Source organism: Staurois parvus, unplaced genomic scaffold, assembly GCF_062004578.1.
Source record: "Staurois parvus isolate SC_StPar_1 unplaced genomic scaffold, SC_StPar_1.0 ptg001362l, whole genome shotgun sequence".
Classification (NCBI taxonomy): Eukaryota; Metazoa; Chordata; class Amphibia; order Anura; family Ranidae; genus Staurois; species Staurois parvus.
This window is the reverse complement of record NW_028319158.1, coordinates 384,707-404,130: the sequence shown is the minus strand read 5'-3', so window position 1 is coordinate 404,130 and position 19,424 is coordinate 384,707. Positions and strand designations below refer to the sequence as shown.

The window sequence follows — 19,424 nt, the reverse complement described above, 5'->3', positions numbered from 1 at the left end:
AGGAATGTGATACGGATCACTGGACTTTTTTGATATGTGCACTGTGTGCAGGGGTCTCACATGTGTCTAATCTCCATTTATCTAGTTCCATCACGCACTATTCTTCCTTTTATATGTTAATGAGCGTTGTCACTATGTTATATTGACTATATGCTTAATATGACTTACTAACAGAGTATATCTATATTTTTTTTGTTTTAGCGCTACATCATTCTTTGTTTTACTCTTTATCAGATCTATAGGTATAGGATCAGATGTTAGCAGCTTTACATGTTTATTTATTGATCATTTAAACATAAGAGCGCAAGTAGACTTTGCATACTAACTATGGAGGGTATAGACCAATTCTATATTAATGGTCATTGTGGAAATCAACTCCATAGTAATGGATATGGAGGTATGGAGAGTAACTGAATATTAATGGCTATGGGTAGAGATGAGCGAATTATTCAAAAATTCGATTCGGCTGATTCGCTGAATTTCAGGAAGAAATTTGATTCGATGCGAATTAATTCGCTACGAAGTTAACTTATAAAAAGAGTTTCTAGGCTTCAGAGAGCCTTTAAATTAGTGCAGAACACTGTACCTTTAATTTAAATGCCCTTGGAGATGAGGAAGGAGAAGGAGAAGGATGAGAAGAAGGGGAAGGATGAGAAGAAGGAGAAGGAGAAGGATGAGAAGAAGGATGAGAAGAAGAAGGATGAGAAGAAGGAGAAGGATGAGAAGAAGGAGAAGGAGAAGGCTGAGAAGAAGGAGAAGGATGAGAAGAAGGAGAAGGATGAGAAGAAGGATGAGAAGAAGGAGAAGGATGAGAAGAAGGACAGTTCTGTGACAGTTTCTGTCTATTTCTGACAGTTCTGTGACATTCACTCCATACAGCGGTTGAAACATTGTATCTATTTGTTTCCATAAATGGATCCATTTATAAATAGGCTATTTCTGACAGTTCTGGGACACTCACTCCATACAGCGGTTGAAACATTGTATCTATTTGTTTCCATAAATGGATCCATTTATGGAAACAAATAGATACAATGTTTCAACCGCTGTATGGAGTGAATGTCACAGAACTGTCAGAAATAGCGGAGCTCTGCAGATACACTTTTTGCCGGCTTGGAATTATTCTTATTTTCATCCTACTTCTTCTTCTTCTTCTTCTTCATCCTCATCCTCATCCTCTTCTTCTTCTGAGGATGAGGATGAGGATGAAGAAGAAGAAGAAGAAGAAGAAGAAGAAGAAGTAGGATGAAAATAAGAATTCCAAACCGGCAAAAAGTGTATGTGCAGAGTTCCTCTATTTCTGACAGTTCTCTGACAGCTTCTTCACATGTACAGCGGTTGAAACATCTGTATCCTAAATGGAAACTAATAGATACAATGTTTCAACCGCTGTACATGTGAAGGAACTGTCAGAGAAATGTCAGAAATAGCGGAGCTCTCTGCAGGGACACTTTTGCCGGCTGATCGGGAAAAATCCGATTCGCGCACCCGAAGTAGGCAAATATTCGGATTCGACGCGAATCGAATTTTTCCTGAAATTCGTATCGAATTCCGGTTCGCCTGGTTCGATTCGCTCATCTCTAGCTATGGGGAGAGAGAGACCATCTCCATATTAATGGTCATGGGGGGAAGAAGACCAACTCCATATTATTGGTCATGGAGGATCAAGGCCAATTCCATATTAATGGTCATGGGGGGTTCAAGGCCAATTCCATAGTAATGGTAATGGGGGGATGGAGACCAACTCCATAATATTGGTCATGGGGGGATGGAAATCAATTTCATATTAACGGTCATGGGGAGGTGGGAAACAAGTCCATATTATGAGCAGTGGGGAGATGGAGACCAACTCATATTAATGGCCATGGGGGCAACTATATACTAATGGCCATGGGCAGCAACTCCATATTAATGGCTATGAGGGGAGGGGAGGCAACTCCATACTTAACTCCAACAAGCTCCTATGGGTGCGATGGACAGGTGTCCCCAACTTTTGGCCATATAGTAAACAACATGACATACGGTTCTACTGACCTGCATCGTTCATCTGGGTTAAGACGATTATGAAACCTCCCTGAACCAGCAGCTACCGACCTCCAGTCTGAGTCACTACAAGTCTGACGCACATTTTCTGATGCAATCTGCAAGATTAAATCTTGTCTGAAAATAAATGTTTAGAGAAAAAAGAAGGTCAATCAATGGCGCTCATTGCTAATATCCGATGCCTGGTGCGGGAGGCTCATTTAGTCACACCTAGAAGGATGACGATCACTCAGGGGGCTGAGGAACGGGGTGTCACCGCAGACAGGCGGTAAAGCATATTTGCATCAAATCAGATAGGGCCACATTTTCTGTTTCTGTCATTTCGGCTGCAGCCAGATCCCTCTGTGAAATCATTCCTGCTTCAAACACGGTCGTTAAGTCGAAAGTGCGCTAGGCCAGGACTAGACGAGAGTCCTCCAGCCTCCCAGGGAAGCTCTAATTAGGTTCTCTCTCAAGAAAAAAAAGGCAATTTGCAGTTTGTATTGGAGGAGACGGAGAGCGGGAGACAGAGCGAGCCAAGGCAGCAATTTATAAATGACCCTGGAAACGTGCTAAGCTAATGGTGCAGAGATGGATGATAACACAGCGAGCCTCCGAGACACTGCAAATCCCTGCATGTCCTGCCAGCAACAAGGCACAGTTTAAAGGGGACCTTTCATCAGGTAAAATACCTGCGTGAGGAGACTCAGCAAGAACCTCAACTGTCTACCAGGCCACTAATTCCAGGGCAGAGTTACCAGCCTATTCAGTGGAACTGGCATGCAGGTCAGCTGCCATCTGACAACTCATGGGGCCCCCGGGCAATAGGGGATCATGGGGCCCCTGTGTCCTTGCCCAAACTCAAAAAAGCCTATGTAAAAGGTACCAGGGGATTCTCATAGGGCCCCCTACTGACCCCGGGCCCTCAGGCAGTGCCCAAGTTTCCAAATGGTCAGTCCGCCCCTGCATCTGAGGCTTCTCACATATACAGTACATATTGTGCATCATAAACTCCGTCCTCCCCTTCAGTCTTGCACAGTTGTACCGGCTCCTCCCCTGGACTGAAATGTCTTCCTCTGATTTTACCGCACACTGTGAGCTTCTCACAATGTGCATTGGAATCTACAAGAAGTCAGATAGAGCTCCGCCTCATTTCCTGGCTAGAGCACGCCCAGCATCATTTAGCCTTTTCCTCCCCAACCTGAATGTTTCTGGTCCGCCCCTTCCATTCATTGGATCAGCATCACATGTGGGTGTTACCCATGCAAATGCCGCCTGCCTAAGAACAACCACTCCTCCAGACTGAAGTCCACCTAACAAGGCATTTTGATATCTGCATAACTCCTCCCAAGAGACAGCCCACAGCTTGCATTAGGACTGAGGGCTCTTGAGAGGAGCACTGAGGCAGGGGGGCTGGGATATTTTCAAGAAGCTATGTACAAGCACCCTGCTGGCCCCTCCCACCAGCCATAATCCGCTTGCATTGCATAGAGAAGCTATGAGAGGTATGAAATGAAACCAGAAATGTTTTATTCAAAAATTGAAGTTAGGGGAAGGGGGGGCCAGGCAAGCAAAATATAAGCAGATTAACTCTTTCACCACCACTTACCTATGTTATATATACCTCACAACTGTCCCTGATTTCGAGGAACTGTCCCTGATTTGGAACAAAGTCCCTCTTTCCTCCTCATTTGTCCTTCATTTTGATCTGATCTTTATAGTTGTACACGGCTCAAAAAAATTAAAGGAAGACTTTGAAAACACATCAGATCTCAATGGGGAGGAATCTCCTGCTGGATCTCTATACTGATATGGACGGGGTGATGTGTTAGGAACGTAAGGACACCCCATCATTGGATGGAAATGAAAATGATCGACCTACAGAGGAAGAAGTGAAAAAATAATGCAGCAGGCGAGTCCATTTTGCAGAAATGTCATTACAGCAACTCAGAATGGTCCTCAGTAGTCTGTGTGGCCCCCACGTGCTTGTATGCATGCCTGACAACGTCGGGGCATGCTCCTAATGAGACCACGGATGGTGTCCTGGGGGATTTCCTCCCAGATCTGGACCAGGGCATCACTGAGCTCCTCGACAGTCTGAGGTGCAACCTGGCGGCGTCGGATGGACCGAAACATGATATCCCAGAGGGGTTCTATTGGATTTAGGTCAGGCGAGCATGGGGGCCATTCAATGGTATCAAATCCTCCAGGAACTGCCGGCATAGTCTCGCCACATGAGGCCGAGCATTGTCCTGCACCAGGAGGAACCCAGGACCCACTGCACCAGCATAGGGTCTGACAATGGGTCCAAGGATTTCATCCCCATACCTATCGGCAGTCAGGGTGCCATTGTCTAGCCCAGTGATCTTTAAACTACAGCCTGGGGGCCAGATGTGGCCCCTTGATTGCCCTTATATGGCCCTTTGGGCACTTTTTTGAACCACTTATACAAGACACTATTCCTCCCACTGACACCAACCATGGGGCATAGTTCCTGCTATTTACATCAACAACAGTCACTATTCCTCCCATTGACACCAACGATGGGGCACTGTTCCTGCCATTCACACCAACAAACCATGGGGCACCAGTCCTCCCACTGACACCAACAGCGGGCACTATTCTACCCACTGACACCAACGATGGGGCACTATTTCTCCAACTTACACCAAGAATAGTGCGCTATTCCTCCCCTAATGTCAAAGATGCATTGTTTACTCCCAATGAAGCAGGACAATTTCTACTCCCAATGGCCACAGTCTGGCCCTCCTAAAGTCTGAAAGCCAGCAAACTTGTTTAATAAAGTTTGGAGACCCCTGGTCTAGCCTGTAGAGGTCTGTGCGTCCCTCCATGGATATGCCTCCCCAGACCATCACTGACCCACCACCAAAACGGTCATGCTGAACCATGTTACAGGCAGCAGAACGTTCTCCACGGCTTCTCCAGACCCTTTCATGTCTGTCACATGTGCTCAGGGTGAACCTGCCAATTCTGGGGTTCAATGGCAAATGCCAATCCAGCTCTATGGTGCCGGGCAGCCAAATGTAAAACTAGTGAAAAACAGTCAGAAAAGATGAGTAGGGGAAAAAATGTATCTAATCTTCAGGTCTGTATTGTATCTGAGTGACCTAAAATTAATGTTAGTTTATTTTTTAGTTCATTTCTTTATTTAAAATGTGACATAAAAAAACAGAACTACCGCTATTTTATTCTCTAGGGTCTCTCCTTTCTGAAAATATACAATGTATGGGAGCGTTTATCTAACCTGCAGGTCTACATTGTATCTGAGTGCCCTAAAATTGTTAGTTTATTTTTTAGTTAATTTCTTTATTGAAAATGTGATGTAAAAAAATTGAACTACCGATTTTTTATTCTCCAGGGTCTCCTCCTTTCATAAAATATACAATATATAGGGAATTTATCTAATTTGTAGGTCTACATTGTATCTGAGTGACCTAAAATTAATGTTCATTTATTTTTTAGTTCATTTCTTTATTGAAAATGTGATGTAAAAAAAAATGGAACTACTGCTATTTTATTCTCCAGGGTCTCTTCCCTTCAGAAAATATACAATATATAGGGAATTTATCTAATCTGCAGGTCTACATTGTATCTGAGTTTTCCTAAAATTAATGTTCATTTATTTTTTAGTTCATTTCTTTATTTAAAATGTGACATAAAAAATAGAAAAAAAACAGAACTACTGCTATTTTATTCTCCAGGGTCTCTCCTTTCAGTAAACATACAATGTATGGGGGCGTTTATCTAATCTGCAGGTCTACATTGTATCTGAGTGACCTAAAATTAATGTTAGTTTATTTTTAATTTAATTTCTTTATTGAAAATGTGATGTAAAAAAAATGGAGCTACCGCTATTTTATTCTCCAGGGTCTCTTCCATTCAGAAAATATACAATATATAGGGGATTTATCTGATATTCAGGTCTACATTGTATCTGAGTGCCCTAAAATGAACATTAGTTTATTTTTTTGTTCATTCTCTAGTTCCCTGGTCTCCTCCTCCTCCCATGCCCGCCTCCAGGACTTCTCCAGGGTGTCACCCATCCTCTGGAACTCCCTGCCCCAACCCATCAGATTATCACCTACTCTCCTCTCCTTTAGGCGCACCCTGAAAACCCATCTCTTCAGGGAAGCCTACCCCACCCCCTGCTAACTTGCCGACCTCCTCCACTCTTCCTACCACCCCATCCCCCACAGCTATCTCCTCCTGTGCCACCATCCCCTCCCTCCTAGATTGTAAGCTCCAAGGAGCAGGGCCCTCGATCCCCTCGTGTTTTGCATTGTATTGGTATTGTTCTGTCACATGTTCTGTCCCCCTTTGTAATGTACAGCGCTGAGCCAACTATCGGCGCTTTATAAATACTGTATAATAATAATAATTTAAAATGTGACATTAAAAACATAAAAAAAACAGAACTAATGCTATTTTATTCTCCAGAGTCTCTCCTTTCAGAAAATATACAATGTATGGGAGCATTTATCTAACCTGCAGGTCTACATTGTATCTGAGTGCCCTAAAATTGTTGTTCGTTTATTTTTTAGTTAATTTCTTTATTGAAAATGTGATGTAAAAAAAAATGGAACTACTGCTATTTTATTCTCCAGGGTCTCCTCCCTTCAGAAAATATACAATATATAGGGGATTTATCTAATCTGCAGGTCTACATTGTATCTGAGTTTCCTAAAATTAATGTTCATTTATTTTTTAGTTCATTTCTTTATTTAAAATGTGACATAAAAAACAGAAAAAAACAGAACTACTGCTATTTTATTCTCTAGGGTCTCTCCTTTCAGTAAACATACAATGTATGGGGGCGTTTATCTAATCTGCAGGTCTACATTGTATCTGAGTGTCCTAAAATTAATGTTAGTTTATTTTTAATTTAATTTCTTTATTGAAAATGTGATGTAAAAAAAATGGAGCTACCGCTATTTTATTCTCCAGGGTCTCTTCCATTCAGAAAATATACAATATATAGGGGATTTATCTGATATTCAGGTCTACATTGTATCTGAGTGCCCTAAAATGAACATTAGTTTATTTTTTTGTTCATTCTCTTGTTCCCTGGTCTCCTCCTCCAGGACTTCTCCAGGGTGTCACCCATCCTCTGGAACTCCCTGCCCCAACCCATCAGATTATCACCTACTCTCCTCTCCTTTATGCGCACCCTGAAAACCCATCTCTTCAGGGAAGCCTACCCCACCCCCTGCTAACTTGCCGACCTCCTCCACTCTTCCTACCACTCCATCCCCCACAGCTATCTCCTCCTGTACCACTAGCCCCTCCCTCCTAGATTGTAAGCTCCAAGGAGCAGGGCCCTCAAACCCCTCGTGTATCACATTGTATTGGTATTGTTCTGTCACATGTTCTGTCCCCCTTTGTAATGTACAGCGCTGAGCGAACTATCGGCGCTTTATAAATACTGTATAATAATAATAATAATTTAAAATGTGACATTAAAAACATAAAAAAACAGAACTAATGCTATTTTATTCTCCAGAGTCTCTCCTTTCTGAAAATATACAATGTATGGGAGCATTTATCTAACCTGCAGGTCTACATTGTATCTGAGTGCCCTAAAATTGTTGTTAGTTTATTTTTTAGTTAATTTCTTTATTGAAAATGTGATGTAAAAAAATGGAACTACTTCTACAGTATTTTATTTTTTAGTTCATTTTTTATTGAAAATGTGATGTAAAAAAAATGGAACTACCGATTTTTTATTCTCCAGGGTCTCTTCCTTTCAGTAAATATACAATATATAGGGGATTTATCTGATATTCAGGTCTACATTGTATCTGAGTGCCCTAAAATTAATGTTAGTTTATTTTTTATTTAATTTCTTTATTGAAAATGTGATGTAAAAAAAAATGGAACTACCGCAATTTTATTCTCCAGGGTCTCAGAAAATATAAACTGTATAGGGGGGTTTACCTAATGTTCAGGTCCAAAATGAATTCTAAATACAAAGACATCTGTGGCAGTGAAATGATTACACCTTGCGCTTTAAAGTGTATGTAAAGCCAAAGACGACTGATTTTGGATGGAGCTGGAAAGGATTGGAACTCCAGAAGCAAAATCTGCAAGAGGGGCACAGGCACAGCGATAAAAATGTGACAGGGGTTCTAGCCTCATCCTTTTCTCATTGTGTGTATCATTCCTCTTTAAATTTGCCGTAAATGTGATAAAACAGACATGAAATCCCCCAGAACGCCGATCCATACCACGCACACAGCATGCTTCCTATGGTCCATGGGGTAATGAGCGTGAATACCGCAGATTTGCATGTATTTGCATGGAATTTGCATCTGATTATTATTACAGATCGCATGGCAGAGGGAGTCCGTCACGCCTTGATACAATTAGCGCTCTGGAGTTTCATTGCTGGCGACGGGCATGCTTAGATCGGCCAAATGAAAGCTCCACGCAATGACAAAAGACAAGAATACACCATAGTGAAGCAGAATGAAACCCAAATGCAAACATTTATTATATTGCAGCTTGCCAATTCTTAGATGTGATCGCTGCATTTGTTTTCTTTTTTAGGATTTTTTTTTCTCCTTTATTTTCATTTGCTGATCCAGCCTGTAAGGCCCCATGTATACAGGACACTTCCGAACAATGGAAACTGACTGCTGGAAAACGTAGGTTAAAAAACGTCTGTTTAGCTCCATTTACATAACGCGTTTATGTGCGTTTGCGCTTAGAAGCGTTTTTTTAAAGATAAGCACAGGAGAACCGCCCAAATGCCCAGAATGCACTGAAAAGTGGTAAATTATTAACTATTTCAGACTGTTTCAGAGAAATACAGAGAGTAGAAGCAGAGACAGCAGTAGGTGTTGAGATTAGTTTAGGTGTGAGTTGCTCATTAACATTTCTTTTGTTTCCAAGGGTGGGAAAGGTGTCTGGTGGAGGGAGTCATCAAGGCCACCTGGCAGGGGGTTATCATGAGGAATTTGAGGTGTGAATGGTCATTAACATATCTTTTGTTTCCAAGGGTGGGAGAGGTCTGAGGTGTGAATTGGTCATTAACATATCTTTTGTTTCCAAGGGTGGGAGAGGTCTGAGGTGTGAATGATCATTAACATATCTTTTGTTTCCAAGGGTGGGGGAGGTCTGAGGTGTGAATTGGTCATTAACATATCTTTTGTTTCCAAGGGTGGGAGAGGTCTGAGGTGTGAATGATCATTAACATATCTTTTGTTTCCAAGGGTGGGAGAGGTCTGAGGTGTGAATTGGTCATTACAATGAGTGAGGAGCTTGGTAAGAACATCCTGTGTTCAGTGTTTTGTCCATTTGAGTACCTTGAAAATGTTTTGCCTGCATTTTTCATGATGAACAAAGGCTCTGGACAGCATCGGGAGCTGGAAGAGTTAAAAACATTTTTCAAATGCAAACGCTTATAAACACGTTTAGCCGCGTTTACAAGCATTTTGCATTTGAAATGCTGATAAAATCGACTGCTGAACACACGTTTTCTGCGTTCTAAAAAATGACTGTAAACTCAAATGCCTGTAAATGACGAATGTGTACACGGACACAGAGGAGAACATTAGGGAGAGTTCAGGGGCTGCTGAAAAAAAAACACTGAACAGCTCCTGAACGTCAGTTTATCAGCTGCAGTGTACATGAACCCTAAGTCTGTTGTTTTTCAAAAGAACGCTTACTTCCAGATGAGACAATCCATTCACTCCTGACAGGGGTGCTTACAATGATAAGGTTTTATTTATGTATGATCCCAAAAGAAAAAAAAAACTGATGTAACTGCTTATAAAATGTGAGCTGGAGTTTGGCTTCAGTTTGTTAGTGTATCTAAATCTGCTAGTACATCTAACACTCCCCTCTCCCCAGACTGACAATGCTGCTGTCTGCTGTGCCCCCCCTGTGCTCCTACATCCAGAGTGGGGGCGCTCTAATACAGGAGGTGTGTTACTGGCCAGATCACCAGGTGAAAACAGAAGGGGAAAAAAGCTTGAAAAAAAGAAAACAAATGCAGCCGCCACACCTTATGATTGGTAAGCTGCAATATATTTTTTTTTTGTTTTGGGTTTATTATGTTTTAAAGCCTATCTGAACCCAAATACAAAATATTTCATTTTTATATTTTTTTCTTTAAACCTCTTTTTTCCTTTGTTTCCACCTGAAAATAGTACAACGATCAGCCATAACTTTATGACCACTGACTGGTCAAGTGGATGACATTGATTATCTTGTTACAATGACATCTGAACGTCGGTGGGATATATCAGGGAGCAGCAAGTGAGCATGTTGTCTCTGAAGTTGATGTGTTGAAAGCAGAAAAATGTTCATTGCAGTGTTGTGTGTATGGGGCTGTGTAGCTACAGACCGGTCAGGGTGTCCATGCTGACCCGTGTCCACAGCCAAAAGTGCCTACAATGGGCATGTGAGCATCAGAACGGGACCACAGGTCCATGGAAGAGGGTGGCCTGGACTGATGAATCATGTTTTCTTTTACATCATGTGGATGGCTGGGTGTGTGTGCATCACCTGGGGAAGAGATGTCACCAGGATGGAGTATGGGAAGAAAACAAGCCGGTGGAGGCCGTGTGATGCTTTGGGCAATGTTCTGCTGGGAAACCTTGGCTCCCGCCATTCGTATGGATGTTACCCCCTACCTAAACATTCTTGGTGACCAAGTCCACCCCTTCAAGGAAACTCCCTGATGGCAGTGGCCTCTTTCAGCAGGATAATGTGCCCTGCCACACTGCAAAAATGGTTCAAGAATGGTTTGAGGAACACAATGAGTTTGAGGTGTTGACTTGTCCTCCAAATTCTCCAGTCCTCCATTTGAGCATCTGTGGAATGTGCTAAGTTGCGAGGCTCCATCTCTCAACTTACTGGACTTAAAGGATCTGCTACTGACTGCTTGATATCAGATACCACAGCGTACCGCCAGGGGTCTTGTGGAGTCCATGCCTTGATGGGTCAGGATGGACAGGAAAAGGGGGACCTACTCAATATTAGGTGGGTGGTCATAAAGTTATGGCTGATCAGTCTACAAAACCTAGGAGGACTGTGAGATAGAAATACAGCTATGATGATTCCGGCATTAGTGGTTCTCATGAAGAATTTTCTAATGGGACTCATTTTACAAAAGACAGAGAGGAGTCCACGTTGCCATGACAACAAATCAGATTAATCTGGAATTGTTCTACTTCAGGTTAGGAAACTAACACCTACGAGCAATATCACTAATTTCCTGTTCTGATATTACTAGATGTGTATTCTTCTCCTCCCCTCACTTCTCCTCTTCCTGTTTCTTTCTTTTCTGACCTTCTCTACCTCTCTCCTGTCCTCTCCTCCACCTCCATTCTCCCCTCTTCCATTCTCCTCTCCTCTACCTTCATCCTCCTCTCCTCCACCTCAATCATCCCCTCTTCCATTCTTCTCTCTTCTACCTTCATCCTCCCCTCTTCCATTCTCCTCCCCTCTCCCTTCATCCTCCCCTCTTCCATTCTTCTTTCCTTTATCTTCATCTTCCCCTCTTCCATTCTTCTCTCTTCTACTGTCATCCTCCCCTCTTCCATTCTCCTCTCATCTACCTTCACTCTCTCCTTTTCTGTTCTCTTCTCTTCTACCTTCATCCTCCCCTCTTCCATTCTTATCTTCTCCACATCCATCCTCCTTTCTTCCATTTTCCTCTCCTCTACCTTCATCCTCCTCTCTTCCACCTCAATCATCCCCTCTTCCAGTATACTCTCCTATACCTTCATCCTCCCCTCTTCCATTCTTCTCTCCGCTGCCTTCACCCTCCCCTCTTCCATTCTTCTCTCCTCTACCTTTATCCTCTCCTTTTCAATTCTCCTCTCCTCTAACTTCATCCTCCCCTCTTCCATTCTCCTCCCCTCTCCCTTCATCCTCCCCTCTTCCATTCTCCTTTCCTCTATCTTCATCCTCCCCTCTTCCATTCTTCTCTCCTCTAATATCATCCTCCCCTTTTCCATTCTTATCTTCTCCACATCCATCCTCCTTTCTTCCATTCTCCTCTCCTCTACCTTAATCCTCCTGTCCTCCACCTCAATCATTCCCTCTTCCATTCTTCTCTCCTATACCTTCATCCTCCTCTCTTCCATTCTTCTTTCTTCAACCTTCATCCTCCCCTCTTCCATTCTTCTCTCCTCTACCTTCACCCTCCCCTCTTCCATTCTTCTCTTCTCTACCTTCATCCTCCCCTCTTCCATTCTTCTTTCCTCTTCCTTCACCATCCCCTCTTCCATTCTTCTCTCCTCTACTTTTATCCTCTTCTTTTCCATTCTCCTCTCCTCTACCTTCATCCTTCCGTCTTCCATTCTCCTCCCCTCTCCGTTCAACCTCCCCTCTTCCATTCTCCTTTCCTCTATTTTCATCCTCCCCTCTTCCATTCTTCTTTCCTCTACTATCAACCTCCCCTCTTCCATTCTCCTCTCACCTACCTTCACTCTCTCCTCTTCCATTCTCTTCTCTTCTACCTTCATCCCCCCCTCTTCCATTCTCTTCTCTTCTACCTTCATCCTCCCCTCTTCCATTCTTATCTTCTCCATGTCCATCCTGCTTTCTTCCATTCTCCTCTCCTCTAATTTTATCCTTCCCTCTTCCATTCTCCTCTGCTCTGCCTTCATCCTCCCCTCTTCCATTCTCCTCTCTTTTACCTTCATCCTCCCCTCTTCCATTTTTTCCTCCCTTCTTTTCCTCCCTCTGCTACCTCCTCTCCCTTTCTCTCTTCTTCCCCTCTTCCTTTATTTTCTCCTCTTCTCTAACCTTGTCCTTTCTTCCTCCTGGCTGTTCCTCCCCTTCCTCTCCTCTACCTCTTTCCTTTCTCCTCTCCTGTCTCTACCCTTCCTCTTTTATTTTCACCTGTTTCTCTTTTTTCTCCTCTTCTGTTCTTCTCTCTTCTACCTTTTTCCTTCACTCTGTCATTTGTTTCTCTCTTTCCTTCTCCTCTTCCTTACTTGTCTGCCCGTTGCTACCTTTCCCCACCTCTCCCCTTCCCTTTTCTCTTCTCCTCTATTTCTCTCCCTTCTCCTCCCTTTCTTTTCATTTTTCTTCTCCCTTCTTTCTTCCCTCCTTTCTTTCCTCTCCCTTTATGCTCTTCTTCTCTCCACTCTCCTTTTCTCTTCTCTTGCCTTTTCATCTGCCTTTCTCGTGTTCACTCTTTTATCCTCTATTTTTCTTCTTTTTCTTCTCTTTTCTTTTCTCCTCTGCCCTTCTCGTCTGCTCCCCTTCTCATTCTCTTCTCCCTTACTCTTTGCACTCTGCTACCTTTCTCCTCTCCTTTCCTCTCCATCTACGCACTCCTCTCCCTTTCTTCTCTCCTCCCGCTTTTCTCCTCTCCCTTTCTCTTTCTGATTGTCCTTTTCTTAATACAGAAAAATAGAAAAGTGATGGCAAAAAAAGACCGAGTGGTCCATTGAATCTGCCAGTTTTTTTTGTGGGTTGTTTTTTGTTTGTTAGTTTTGTTTTTTATGTGTTTTTTTTTAATTTTTAATACATTTTTGTTATCTATTCAGTCTCTGTATAGATCTATGCTGGTCCCACGCATGTTTTAAGCTATTTACTGTTGACTGGCTCACTACCTCTGATGGAAGTTTATTCCTGGCCTCAACTACTCTTTCAGTAAAATAGTCCTTTCTGAGATTAGTTTTGAACTTTCCTCCAGTTAAAGGTCATGTCCCTGTGTTTTGGTTTCACATTGAAAATCCTGCCCTCCTGAACCTTATTCACCTTCCTGATGTATTTAAAGGTTTCAATCATGTCTCCCCTTTCCCTTCTGTCCTCCAGACTGTACATTGTTAATTCCTGAAGTCGCTCTTGATATGTTTTATCCCCCCCAGACCTTTCACCATTTTAGTTACCCGTCTCTGGATTAGTTCTATCTTATCAATATCTTCCTCCTGATGGTGACCCCTCTAGTGATATAAAGATCTATGTAGAGGAATCGGGACCTCCTTCCTCCTGCCGGTGACCCCTCTAGTGATAGATCTATATAGAGGAATCAGGACCTCCTTCCTCCTGCCGGTGACCCCTCTAGTGATATAAGGATCTATATAGAGGAATCAGGACCTCCTTCCTCCTGCCGGTGACCCCTCTAGTGATATAAAGATCTATATAGAGGAATCAGGACCTCCTTCCTCCTGCCGGTGATCCCTCTAGTGATAGGATCTATATAGAGGAATCGGGACCTCCTTCCTCCTGCCGGTGACCCCTCTAGTGATATAAAATCTATATAGAGGAATCAGGACCTCCTTCCTCCTGCCGGTGATCCCTCTAGTGATATAAAGATCTATATAGAGGAATCGGGACCTCCTTCCTCCCTCTGGTGACCCCTCTAGTGATATAAAGATCTATGTAGAGGAATCGGGACCTCCTTCCTCCTGCCGGTGACCCCTCTAGTGATAGGATCTATATAGAGGAATCAGGACCTCCTTCCTCCAGCCGGTGACCTCTCTAGTGATATGAAGATCTATATAGAGGGATCAGGACCTCCTTCCTCCTGATGGTGACCCCTCTAGTGATATAAAGATCTGTATAGGGGAATCAGGATTTCCTTCCTCCTGCTGGTGACCCCTCTAGTGATATAAAGATCTATATAGAGGGATCGGGACCTCCTTCCTCCTGATGGTGACCCCTCTAGTGATATAAAGATCTATATAGAGGAATCAGGACCTCCTTCCTCCTGCCGGTGACCCCTCTAGTGATATAAAGGTCTATATAGGGGAATCAGGACCTCCTGCCGGTGACCCCTCTAGTGATATAAAATCTATATAGAGGAATCAGGACCTCCTTCCTCCTGCCGATGACCCCTCTAGTGATATAAAGATCTATATAGAGGAATCGGGACCTCCTTCCTCCCTCTGGTGACCCCTCTAGTGATATAAAGATCTATATAGAGGAATCGGGACCTCCTTCCTCCTGCCGGTGACCCCTCTAGTGATAGGATCTATATAGAGGAATCAGGACCTCCTTCCTCCAGCCGGTGACCTCTCTAGTGATATGAAGATCTATATAGAGGGATCAGGACCTCCTTCCTCCTGATGGTGACCCCTCTAGTGATATAAAGATCTGTATAGGGGAATCAGGATTTCCTTCCTCCTGCTGGTGACCCCTCTAGTGATATAAAGATCTATATAGAGGGATCGGGACCTCCTTCCTCCTGATGGTGACCCCTCTAGTGATATAAAGATCTATATAGAGGAATCAGGACCTCCTTCCTCCTGCCGGTGACCCCTCTAGTGATATAAAGATCTATATAGAGGGATCGGGACCTCCTTCCTCCTGATGGTGACCCCTCTAATGATAGGATCTATAGAGAGGAATCAGGACCTCCTTCCTCCAGCCGGTGACCCCTCTAGTGATATAAAGATCTATATAGAGGGATCAGGACCTCCTTCCTCCTGCCGGTGATCCCTCTAATGATATAAAGATCTATATAGAGGGATCGGGACCTCCTTCCTCCTGCCGGTGACCCCTCTAGTGATAGGATCTATATAGAGGAATCGGGACCTCCTTCCTCCTGCCGGTGACCCCTCTAGTGTTGCATCCTAGAATTCTATTCGCTGTCCCCACTGCCTGGCCACACCGTTCACTCATTTTGCAACCATCTGAAATAAGTATCCCCAAGCAGTGGTGTATTTAGGTTTTTTGCTGCCCTAGGCAACACAAAAATCAGACCCCCCACCCTCCCGGCCCTGATGATCAGTGCTGATCCCTTTGCTGACAACTGCCAATTCTCGGCAGTACTTTCCTCACGCTGTGACAGGTGAGGAAAGTGCAGCCGAGAACCGGCAACTGTATTTACCTGGTGATCGCTGTGTCATTAGACACAGCAGATGACGTGGTAAAAGGCCGCCATAATTGGCCGTTTACCGTACCCCGTGATTAGCTGTGTCTGTAGGACACAGCGATCACTGGCGGCGCCGGGTGCACGCTGCTGGGGGCGAGCAAGGGGTTCTGGAATGACGTCCCAGGATCCCACAACCACGCTGTAGCAGTCCTTCAGGTTGGGAACTGGTTAAGCGATCAATGATCCTTCCTTTCAGGAGTGATTCCATTAACTTGACTACAACTAATGTTAAACTCACTGGCCTGTAATTGCCGGCTTCTTCCTTGCTGCCCTTCTTGTGGATAGGTACAATATTAGATGTCCGCCAGTCATGGGGGACTCCTCCTGTTGGAAGTAATTGATTAAAAAGATCAGTTAATGGTCCAACAACTATACCTTGAAGTTCTCTTTGAACTCTGGGATGAATACCATCAGAGCCCATTGCTTTATTAATCTTTAACCAAGCCAGTTCCTCTGCTACCTCTGTCTCCGGAAATCCTAAAAATGATCCAACATTACTAGAACCAATATGATTTCCCAACTTATTATTGTCAGTATAATTTATTTCTGAGAAGACTGAACAAAAGTCATTGGTTTCTTCCTCTGATGAAGTGCGTGCGCACGTAACGCGTAAGGAGGAGCCAGGACGTCGTGACGCTACGCCGCCGGAGCCACGTGGAGGCCCGGCGGCCATCTTTTGACTCTGGAGGAGCCCATTATTGAGATCCAGTTTCCTGACCCAGAGAAGGAAGATATCCTGTAAGCAGGCAGCCTCTTCTACCCATCTCTTAAAGCGGCCTCTGGTTGCCTGGATCCAAGTAATTTGATTCCTGGGCATTTGCCGACTACTACCCTGAGGGAGGATCACCTTAACCTTGACCAGACCTATATCTGATAAGGAAACCCCTGGATGTGATACCTAATGCGTATAACTATTACGCATCTGGTGAGTGCGTAATTCTGCCATTTCTCACGGAGCACCACCATTGATTTTCAACCAGTCACCTGGCACTTTATAGTCACAATGACTGTTTTTTACATTGAACTCTGATCATTTTATACTGTCTATCATATTTTAGCGCTGCACTGTTTTACTTATTCTGTTTGTAAGGTTTATATTGGTTACCTTGAGTGCTTAGCTGCTGATTGGATAGAGATCACTTTTACATCTTTTTATTTTTGAACAAAAGTCATTGTGGAAGTGGTTGGCTACCTCCAGGTCTCCCTCAACATAAGTGTTGTGCCCAGTTTTCATTTTAGTGATCCCATCGTATTTTTTCTTTCCATCACTAATGTACCTGTCAGGAATGGACTCCGCACTGGTGCTGGGACTCACCGGCTGTGTGGGCTGCAGTACCAGGGCTGACCAGCGGGTGCTCTCAGCAGCCAGAAGCTCACTCCTGCAGTCAGCCAACACCTGGGGCTGATTGCAGGAGGTGTATTTAAGGAATGACCAGGCCTGTGATCAGTGCCTTGGTGTATGTTTCCCATGAGCCCCTGTACCTTGTATCCTGTGTTCCTGTTCCTCTGCCTATTTGATTTGTTGCCGACTTTGCATTGTTCCTGACCCTGCTGACCATCTCCTGTTTAGCCCCTGGCTTGCCTGACCATCCTTCTGCCTGTTCCTCTGTACCGTGCTGCCCGTGAGTTACTGAACCCGGCTTGTGACCCTGACCATTCTCTGCCTGATCCTCTGTACCACACTGCCCGTGAGTTCCTGAACCCGGCTTGTAACCCTGATTATAGTCTGCCTGCTCCATCGGTACCATGCTGCCCGCATGTTGCTGACCTGGCCTGCCTGACTACGCCTTATGCTACCCAGACGATCCATTCATCCTGCACGGATCCAGGCATCCCTGCTCACACCTTCAGCCTCTTCACATCAGGCTTCCTACCTACATATACCTCTGGCGGATCCCTCTACCACGAGCAGGTGTACTCAGGGGCCGCGACCTGGTTCCCGTCTGCTCCAAATCCATCCCCACCATCAGGGGCGCTGGTGAATAAGCAGACTGGGACTTAGACTCCGCGCCCTGGTGAATCCTGTCCTGAGGACCGCTAGGGGTATCACCAGACGTTAACAGAACCATATGGCCGGCCTGACCCTTCCACCTCTCCAGCCCAGTATACAATATACTGTGCGTTGTATATTTGGGTAGCTAATAATAAATTATATTATTATATCATTCCTGAAGCCTGTTACTTCCCTGTGTCAGTCCACACATTTCTGGTCATACCCGGATCCCTGACAGTACCTAAAAAAGGTTTTACTTCCTTTCTTAATAGATTTGGCAATTTCCTCCTCTTTCTGTGCTCTGGCAGCGCTGATAATGTGTTTGGCCTCCTTTTGTCTATTCTTTTACTCTTCTCTGTCAGCTACACCTCCTGTTTCCTTCACTCTCCTATATGCTGATTTTTTTTTTCTTTTTACATAACTTTAGCAAAGCCAATAGCATCAATGGAAAAGCAGCCATTGGATATTTGCAGGTCACCAGAAACATCCCTTTGTGGGCAGAGAAAGCCGAGTAATCGTGTTTATAAAGACAGAACGAGAAGACGAAGCCGTCATTTTCGCCATTCAGCAAAAGCCACAATTAGCTGGAGAATATAATTATGAAAGAAGCAGACAAAGGCTCTGGCTTTGATCAACAGAAACAAACTGCGCAGCGGCGGTAATTTCTCCAAATGTTCTGGCTCGGAGCGCAGGCTGCTGGGTTAACCCCTACAGCGCTGGCTTGGACAGACAATTAGTGGATCTTTTCTGTAATAGAGTTTGGATAGCGTATGTCCGGCTGGGGGGGTAGAGTGAGTTCTAAATTCCCATTCAATTCCTGTTCAGGGGACACAACAGGAAGTGAGATACAACCTCTCCAAAGTGCGATTACCCCTCGCCTCCGGTGGCAGATGTAAAATTTTGCGTTTGCCAGAGACAAAGCGAGAAGGGGATTCTTCTTAGTGAAGGCACAGCAGTAATAAAACCTGAAGGGGGTTCTAACCCTTCCCAGTGGTGTCCCGAGGCAGGTGCGGGGGTGCGGTCCGCACCGGGTGACACCGACCGCACAGGGTGACACCAGACCCGCTCCACAAAAAGGTAAGTTGTAAAGCAAGCCGACGATCCCCGCGGGATGGATCGGATCTGTGGATTGGGGAGCACAATAGATTGGACTCTGATCCATTATGCTCAATCTGCAGATCCCATCCATCTTGCGGGGATCCTCGGTTTGCTTTAAAACTTTCCTTTTCGTGGATCTCATGGAGAGGGTCCGGTGTCACCCCGTGTGATAGGTGTCACCCGGTACGGTGCGCACCCCCTGCCCCCGCCTAGGGATGCCACTGATCTTGTGTTGTCACCCTGCCACCAGCACACATTGCTCAGGCATGGCCAACCATTGCCACTTTCAGGAACCTGGTCCACAGCAATGATGTGCAGCCAGCATTGAAGCAAATTCATTTACATGGGTTGTATTTGAGGAGCTCAGCAGGATTGAGATTAGAAAAAAAGGATGAAAAAAGTTAAAATGGTCCAAATCTGGACTGGCTTCCCAGTAGTAACAATAGTGGA

The 19,424-nt window shown here is 44.4% G+C and overlaps 1 protein-coding gene across 1 annotated transcript; it reads right to left on the bottom strand.

Annotated features, from left to right (window-relative positions):
- Nucleotides 1-11,267: 11,267 nt before the first annotated feature.
- On the bottom strand, nucleotides 11,268-16,294 carry LOC149436393 (uncharacterized). The gene is made up of 4 exons (XM_089661661.1): nucleotides 16,259-16,294; nucleotides 12,746-12,873; nucleotides 12,477-12,645; nucleotides 11,268-11,765 (listed from the first exon to the last, which is right to left on the bottom strand). The coding sequence occupies exons 1-4, from the start codon at nucleotides 16,292-16,294 to the stop codon at nucleotides 11,343-11,345; spliced, it is 756 nt and encodes a 251-aa protein (XP_089517787.1). The 3' UTR covers nucleotides 11,268-11,342.
- Nucleotides 16,295-19,424: the final 3,130 nt, after the last annotated feature.

What these genes read in the sequence shown, in the direction of transcription:
- LOC149436393 (XM_089661661.1), bottom strand. Translation starts at nt 16,294, where the DNA reads ATGGTATTCATCCCAGAGTTCAAAGAGAACTTCAAG. An exon ending in AAGAGAGAAAGGGAGAGGAG is followed by an intron (nt 12,646 to 12,745) that starts GTAGCAGAGGGA and finishes GGCAGAGCAGAG; the next exon opens with GAGAATGGAAGAGGGAAGGA. An exon ending in TGGAAGAGGAGAGAGTGAAG is followed by an intron (nt 11,766 to 12,476) that starts GTAGGTGAGAGG and finishes ATGAAGGTATAG; the next exon opens with GAGAGTATACTGGAAGAGGG.